Source organism: Oryzias melastigma, linkage group LG14, assembly GCF_002922805.2.
Source record: "Oryzias melastigma strain HK-1 linkage group LG14, ASM292280v2, whole genome shotgun sequence".
In the NCBI taxonomy this organism is placed as follows: domain Eukaryota; kingdom Metazoa; phylum Chordata; class Actinopteri; order Beloniformes; family Adrianichthyidae; genus Oryzias; species Oryzias melastigma.
In genome coordinates this window covers 7,410,611-7,418,963 of record NC_050525.1, presented here as the reverse complement: position 1 = coordinate 7,418,963, position 8,353 = coordinate 7,410,611, and the positions used below count along the sequence as shown (strand labels likewise).

The 8,353-nt window shown below is 40.4% G+C and overlaps 1 protein-coding gene across 2 annotated transcripts in view; it reads left to right on the top strand.

Annotated features, from left to right (window-relative positions):
- The window catches only part of robo4 (roundabout, axon guidance receptor, homolog 4 (Drosophila)), a 26,423-nt gene extending 18,836 nt beyond the window's left edge, over nucleotides 1-7,587 (top strand). The window contains exons 17-19 of one of the 2 annotated variants that reach the window (XM_036215281.1): nucleotides 1,713-1,925; nucleotides 1,992-2,338; nucleotides 6,038-7,587. In XM_036215281.1, the coding sequence (XP_036071174.1) occupies nucleotides 1,713-1,925; nucleotides 1,992-2,338; nucleotides 6,038-6,207 (730 nt within the window). In that variant the 3' untranslated portion in view covers nucleotides 6,208-7,587. Of the gene's footprint in view, nucleotides 1-1,706; nucleotides 1,926-1,991; nucleotides 2,339-6,037 lie in introns of both variants that reach the window. The other variant, XM_024261683.2, reaches the window with a different exon arrangement.
- The last annotated feature ends 766 nt before the right edge of the window (nucleotides 7,588-8,353 follow it).

Below are 8,353 nucleotides of genomic sequence, written 5' to 3'. Positions count from 1 at the left end.
CTGTGCTGCCATCCAGAAGTCAGGCGTGTGTCTACAAGCAACGCCTCAGCCACACACCGGGGCCCGGTACAGCAACGCTTCTTCTGTTTTCACTTCTCTAAAATCCAGGACTCTGTTCTGTCTTAAGCCCAGAGCCCTAATCCTCCAGATATTTTCACCGTATTTTCTCCTGTTGTCCACCAGACTGCTGTAAAGCTGCTGGCGGCTCTCGTCTGCTGCATTGTTCTGCATCGCTGCACTTCCTGGACATGCTGCCCCCTCCAGCTGTGGAGGACAAACACAGCCTCTCTTCAGATGAAGGGTGAGGCAACCATAGATCTGAGGGTGTAGCTTTTGAAATCCTTTCTTCAAAAAATTCAGAAAAAGTAGGGGTGTAACAATTCGATTTAACCAGATATTATAATTTGTTGTTGCCGATCTGATTCATAGTCTGTGTTCATTTTGAATGATCCGATTCTTTGAATGGAAACGCTTTTATAAGGGTATTGTTTGATTCAATTAACAACTAGTCTCAGACAGATCGATCTGGTTGAATCCAGGAATAGAAATGGATTCATCGATTAAGTGGATTAATTGTTACACCCCTAAGAAAAATACATTTTAATTTAGCTTATTGCTTTAAAAAAAGACCTCAGATTTCACCATTATTAAGTACAAAAAACAATATAGAAATGTGATAAACAAATAAAGATAAAATATATTAACCCCTTAGAACCTAGAGCCTAAAGCTCAGTTTTTGTCTACTTTAGAATTTACCTCTATATTTTCAATTTAAAACATTACCTGCTTTCTTATTTGGTATCATTTTAATCAGCACAACTTCTCCCATGTGACAATACCTTTGTTGTGTTATTTTTCCATGTTGTATTCACACACTAGACATCAAATCATGCAAAAACAGAAAATTAAAACAAACTGTTTTTACAACTTAGAAGGAAAGTTTTAGGTGTCATTTTGTAGACAAACAAGAATAAAATTGGGTCAAACAATCGACATGTTTTTCAATGAAAATACAAATAAATAAATAAAAAATTCTGGTGAGATTCAAAGATTTCTTTGGGCCACAAATATGATCAGTTTCTGTTGATGGAGGAACATCAGAGACCTCCCAGCTCCATGATGAGATCTTTCTGATGTGGATACCAGGCAGCCCAAAACATAAGTATTCCCTCCTAAAATCACTCCTGTCAATTTGACTTTTCTTTCTGGAATTCTGTTTTTTTTTTCATAAATTATCCCCATTATGTTTGTGGAAATATTAAAAGAGAGTTTTTTTGGAGTTCAATCCAGCTGGATTTCAGGTGTTCTGCTCGCTGGAATCTGCTCACAGGTGGAGGCGTGTCGGTCCACTCTGCCCCGCCCCCCACAGTGGGTCCTCTGTCCACCTTATTTATTAAAATTAAAAATCATTTTTGTCCAAAAACTACACATAATTGCCATATTCTCTCTTTAATTCACTAAAATGTTAATCACAGAATAAGATTATGTTTATTTTAATTTTATAACGCTGATCTCCCAAAGGGTTAAATAGAAAAATGTTAATAACATATGAATATGTAATTAATTTAAAACCAAACAATAAAAAAGATAAAGTAAAATATAACATGAACATCAGAGAATCACTCCACAAGCTTTTACATCAGACCTAAGAACTCTGATATATTTAGGGGAGTCTGAGTGTCGTTAAAGTCTGACATTTGTCCCAGTTTCAGTCATTCCACTAAGCTGACAGAAGATGCAGGCTCCGTCCGGTCCGTATGTCCTGCATCAGGCCCTTACCAGCCAGCAGGACCGACCAGCAGCTGCCCCTCCCTCAGCCCCCGGTCAGCTGCTTCCCGCTCCATGTCGCTGGACGATGACGGTACTCTGACTTCCCAGGAGGCCACAGTGTATCTAGAACTCAGTCCCAAACCAGAAAGACGGAGGTGAGGAGGTTGAATGCAGCCTGCCTGATGTCATGCGGTGGTTAATCTCTCCTCCTCTGTGCTCAGTGTCCTCCCAGAGCAGCGCCCCTCCCTGTCTCAGTACCATTCCTCCGCCCTGGGCAGCATCTGTGGGCCGGTCTGTTCCTCTCTGCTGGAGGAGAGCGCCACCGACCAGCTGGAGTTCTTACCCGCCGCTCTGCGTCACGCCCGCCTTCAGAGCTCACCGTCGTCCTGCTACAGCGAATGGGACAGCTCCCTGTGGAACACCTGGAGCTCCGTCATGGACAGCAACCTGGACAGCGCCCGCACCAGCCTCATCAGCTCAGTGGACAGCTGCTACACCACGGACAGCGCCACCTTCGCCCACATGCTGGCCATGGCGGCCGAGAGCAGGAGTGGAGCTTCCCTGACAGGTACAGAGGACAGAGAGAGGAGGTCACTAATGGCATTGTTGGCCCTGAGGCCATTTTGTTTGACGTCACCATGAAAAAGGTCTGTTGTCACATTTTCATTTAGGCTGTGTCTCTACTTGGGTTTCACAGGGTGCTTTCCTCTTCCAGACCGTTTTAAATCCAAACTTTAGAAAAATAAAAGTTCCTTTTTCAGTAATAATATTCCAGCAGTCTGGTAAACAAATAGAAACCAGACTTGACTATCGTAGTCAATACTTTTGTCCTGAACACCCAGCGGAGGTCGTACTTCTTCACTCCCATTCATTTCAACCCTAGAAACCCCTCTGAGTGTATTTAAGTACAAAACTGTGTAGAGCAGCTTTCAATGTTCTGAGATGAGCCCGTCTGTTTTCTGTCTGCATCTGTTGGAGCAAAAACTGTTTTCCTTCAGTCTGAATCATCCTACAGTCTCTTTTATAGGACTATTAGTTGCTGAGTGGAATATTCCTCTTCTCAGTTCTGACAGTGGGTCTTGGCTTCAAACCAAATGGCTCAGAAACGCATTCAAGGCGGAGTGACACCTTTTTTTTGGCTGAGTGGGTGTGTGAGGTGTTGAATGTGTTGGATCTGAGCTATAAATGTGAGCTCCGTATGAAGCTTCTTCATTTAATTATTATAAAAGCTCTTTTTTTTAGTACATTGATGACCAAACTCAAATGATTTCTGGAGGTTTAAGCTGCAAAGATTTGGCTCATTTTGACTGTCAGTTCTGAGATTTAGAAATTGGACTCTGGTTTGTGACACTGAAAAACAAAAGTGATTTGTTTAATTTGATCAGAGTGTTTTTAAGCACAGACAGAGAGCTCTCAACACTGGATCACAACAGTGGGCTTCTTTAGTTGCATTTATCATGTTCCGCCTCTAGATGGCGACCTTCAGCCGTGAAGAGATCCCCATCTGAAAGCAGAGATCTGTCTTTGAGGTTTAAACCTTTGGAGTGTGTGCACTGTCTGCTTCTTTCAGAAAAAAGAATCTGGTTACAAACAAGAAATGGAAGGATTTTGTAAACGTGACCTCTCTGTGCTTCTGTTCTCACAATGTTTGAGATGAAAACATGCTTTGAGCTAAACCTCCGAATTCACGTTCTTATCTGTGTTCACCTCAGCAGTCCAGAACTCTTTTAGTCGTTCTGTTAGTGTGATTTCCTCATTTCACTTCAGTGCATTTTGTTCATAGAACACAGTTAGACATCCTGCAGTGTGTTTGTGCATTACACAAAAGCAAAAGAAAAATGAAACAGACATTAAGGCTGTGTCCAAATACCTTCCCTACTCACTAGTTAGTGCGTTTGCTGTTTTGTAGTTTTGTAGTGCTCTCTGAATCTACTGTTCCAAAATCGAGTGCTCTAAGTATTTCCCAGAAGTCTTTGCGAAAAACCAGTTTTCATCGATGCTCACTACATTCAAGAGGTCAACGACAACAAGATGGCGCCAGAACCTTTTTAGCTGGAAGTACTCGACCCAAGTTCACGCTCTTCCCTAGAAAAAGGCTGGGCTAGGGTTAAGGTCCCGGCTCGGCTGAGGGGAATTTCCAGGTTTACGTTCCCTAACCTTAACCAAGAGGCGTTAGTGTTTGGTGCAACATCTAAAAAATGGGATTTCACATGAAAGGACATACTAACAAATTTGTGGACAAACTCGAGCCTGATGAAAGACAAACTAGAACGAAACGTTCCAACCATGAATTTAGAGCTTGAAGAATGAATACGTACCTGTGAAACCATGAGTGAAGGGTTAGAGGTTAGGGTTAGGGGTTAGGTAAACGAGTTATAGCCTCCCTACCTCAGAAGTTGGGTGGTGTGCGGTCCATCCCTAAGCGGCCATCTTCGCTCGGTCCCCTCGTGTGGTTGGAAGGACTGTTTCCTTCCCCTCCGTGGACGGACGAGTACCCACTCTCCATCCATATTGTCATTTTTTTCAGCGTAATTTCGCCTTTGGTATTATAATGCAATAAAAATTAGTCTTTTTAATTTTGTATATATATATATTTTAAAGTTTTTTTGTAGTTTTATGTAATAGAAAACCAAAGGCGTAGGATTACAGAACAAAGGAAAACAACCCAAACAGGTGAAAAACCAAAAAGAAAAAGAAATGTAAATCAAAATTATTTCAAATTCGCATACTACAGCGGCAACGTTTCAGCCTGAACTCAGGTCTTCCTCAGGTCTTCCTCAGGTCTTCCTCGGGTCTTCCTCGGGTCTTCCTTGGGTCTTCCTCAGGTCTTCCTCGGGTCTTCCTCAGGTCTTCCTCAGGTCTTCCTCAGGTCTTCCTCGGGTCTTCCTCGGGTCTTCCTCGGGTCTTCCTTGGGCCTTCCTCGGGTCTTCCTCAGGTCTTCCTCAGGTCTTCCTCAGGTCTCTCTCAGGCCTGTGTAGCACGCTGTGGAAAGATGCTGGGTGTTCTGGTTCTCAGAGAGCTGTTGTCTCTACGAAGAACAGAGTCAAAATGAGTTCTGTTTGGGTTCGGGTTAGAAATCTTCCAGGAATGGAGACCGCACATTCCACTTCTGGTTAATTATCAGTTCAATGATGTATTTGGGCGCCATCTTGTCTGCAACCAGGTCCCCCTCACTAAAATGGCAAATACAGACCACAATGCATTGGGTTTGAAAAGTTTTTTGCTGTAAATTTTAAATAAAATATCAACATTTTCATCATCAGAACACAGTGGAGCCATAAACAGATGTTAAAGACTCATATTGATTCGATTTTTACTTTGCGAAATTGATGATGTCATACTTGTCGTTTAAAAGAGAAGTAGTGAGCATGGTGTCAGAACTGCTTTTAATATCCAGGGAAATTGGACTTTGTCTGAGTCAAACAACTGATATTCTTCAAGTGAGTCAATAAAACCTTCAGGATCAGACATTTCAATAAGGCAAAATATTCTTAACTGTATTATCATGAAAAACTCTACAGACTCTTCTTTACATTGTAGAGTTTTCAGTGTGATGCCTGGACTGTATGGAGCTAAAATGAGGCCAATATTATTTGAAACCCAAAGAAAAAAATATTGGTGTTTTGCCAAAAATTCCTTAAAATGTCCGAAACTTTTTGCTATTCTGAAATCAACTTATTTATTTTCAGCTTCAAATGTTTTAGGTTTCAAAACTTAAATTTTTTAACTTTTTTTCTCAGTTTCAAATTCTTGAAATCTTTAAATGTTTGCCATTTCTTTCTTTTGCTGACCAATCAAAAGAATCAATTTTAGCCCCGCCCCAAGCCCAAAAGTTTTGAAACAGAAATTTTCAGATTTGAAAACAGGGGGAAAAAAAGTTTTGAAATAAGTATTTAAATTATTTTGGCCAAACACCAAAAATGTTTTTATGTTGTTTTATTGGGTTTCAAATAATATTGGCCCCAGTTTAGCTCCATAGTGCTGGGCAACCAAAGATGACAGGAGAAAGGAAAATTCTCCAAATGAAAATTTTAGGGAGAAGCAATGAGCTCCTCTGGTATGGAGGACTCCTGACCTCCTCAGGATATGTTCAAAACACGATCTCCTCACAGTACTTTGATGTTTTTGCAGCAAAATATCATTTTATGTTTTCAGTGTGTCAGATCACCTAAAGATTTGACAGCCTTGTGTTTCAGTAGAAAACCAGTTCATTTCCTGTTGTCTTTATGATAAAGACACTTGCTAACACTCTAACCTCTTCGTTTAGACCTCTCCCCACCGGCCTCCCCCCTCAGTGCCTTGTACCCATCGCAGTGTGGCGACAGCGACTCCTTCGGGGAGCCTGTCCCGGTGTGGGACTGGAGCGTAGCCTGGATGGAGGAAATGGAGGCCCAGTACAGAGCCCTGTATCCTGCCAGGTTCCCCTCTGAGACCTAGAGGCTCTGATGGAAAAGGAACAGAAGCTCCCTGTGAACTTCAAAAGACCTCCAGAGAGGGAGTTTGGCCACGCTGCGACACTTCACTGGTTTACATTTATCAACGTGTGAAAGCGGTTCTGAAATATTCTGCTCTGTGACAGTTTCACATTTGAGACACTTGTGTGCACATCTGATCCTGAAGTTTTGGTTCACCTCAGGGCGGCCCGTCTGATCTTCTGGTTAGTCGCCCTCTTTGGTGATCCTCCCCTCAGGATGCAGCTCAGTCAGACCCGTGAAACCCAATCCTCACATCATGTCTCCATTTGATCTCCATTTGTTAATTTATGGACTTTTCTTTTGGACTCCGGTCCCAGCAGGTTTTGTGGTTTTGTATCAGTCAAATATAATATATATGCAACACATTCAAGAAATGTTATTTAATGACTTTTTAGAAGATGTTCCAAATTCTTGTCTGTCCTCCGTTCTCATTTGAAGGGTAATGTTTACATTTTATACATTTTTCGTTAGTACAGGATTATTTTACACTAACATTTTTTAATATTTTAATTATTCTGTAGTTAGAATATATATATATATATTAAAGCTGGAAATTTTAACCTTCAAATATTTACATTTTGATTGATTTGTTGATAACTTCTGTATTTTTTTTTCTTATAGTTAAATTAAAATTTCCTAAGATTATGAAATGTCCTTTGGGTACATTAAACCTGGTTATTAAGTATGAAATAAGAACAAATGTGACTTGTTAAGTTATAAATTGCAAACACAAAGATGTGTATGATGTTTAAAAAGTTTATTTTAACTCTGTTTTTTTTTTTTTTATCTGAGTTTAAATATAATTCAGTGGACGTTTTCAACATCTGGCGTTTATTCATTATTTCATTCATTATTTCTGCACCACTTCCACCAAAATGTCCCAAACATGCTGCGGCATGACTCTGACCTGCTCAGACAGATTCCCCTGCAGACTCTATAAGCTCAAACAGGTAACAGGAAGTAGCTAATTTAGCACTGAAACAAAAATGGTTTAGGCTTTTGATTAATTTAGTCTCATCTTTTATTTTTCTTGACAAAATACATGGTAAATTCCAGCTCCATATTCTTCATTTTGATCATTTGCTGCCCATCTTTAATAGTGCTGGACTGTTCTGAGTGTGAGTGAACCATTGACGGCTCAAAGTAATCCTCCCTGACTGACCCCACCACACGCTGCAGGAGCAGCAAGCTAACGTTCAACTCGGGCAGATTCATCGGTTAGAATTGATCTTAGCTTGACAGATCAGCAATCGATCCATAAAAATAGAGATCGATCTAGCGGATAATGCTAAAGTCTGCTGGCTTGATGCTAACGTTTAACAGGATTTCCCATAGGACGGCTAATGCTAACGCTCGGTTGATGTAAACATACATTGCTGACTAAATAAACATCTTTATAAACTCACAGGCAGGAATTTTACAAACTCTTTTACAGAAACATTTATTAAAGTAATCATTTATGGTCTAAAGCACCGTTTTTTGCTCATTCTTTGCTTATTCTTCTTAAAAAAAAAAGTGGACTGCTTTAGCGTGAGCTCCACCTACTGGCCAAATGGAAATGCACTCCAGGAGAAACAGAACATTTAATCAAAATGTTTTACATTTACTCGTGTGCTCTTGCTTTGTGTTAATAATACATACATTTAAAAACATTTTTGAAAACTGAATGATCAGACTTTATAAGTAGAATAACTGAAAAAGACAAATTAGAAGGCGTGCTCACATTGCAGCTTTTCAAAAGAAAACTTCTTGCAGTAGACTTTCACAATAAGATGTCAAAGGCTAGCTTTTAGTGCTGTTATTTCTGCTTCTGTGAATACGTCCTGCTGTGAGCTGAGCCTGCCTTCCAATTTATGGGCAATTTTTAGCTTTTAGTGTGGCTAAATGAGTTCATCTGTGGTAGGTGTGAAAATTCTGACAAATAATTTACTCAGTCACCATCGGTGCCACCAGGAAACGCATTAACTGGTTTTGTCCTCAAAGAGGAAACGGGTATCTTGGTTCATATTTCATTGTCTGAGGGTATGTTGTTTATTCCCATCCATTATTTATTGATTATTTCAGTTTTTCTCTAGAAGAATCTCTGTCAGACTTAAGGCCCCACACTC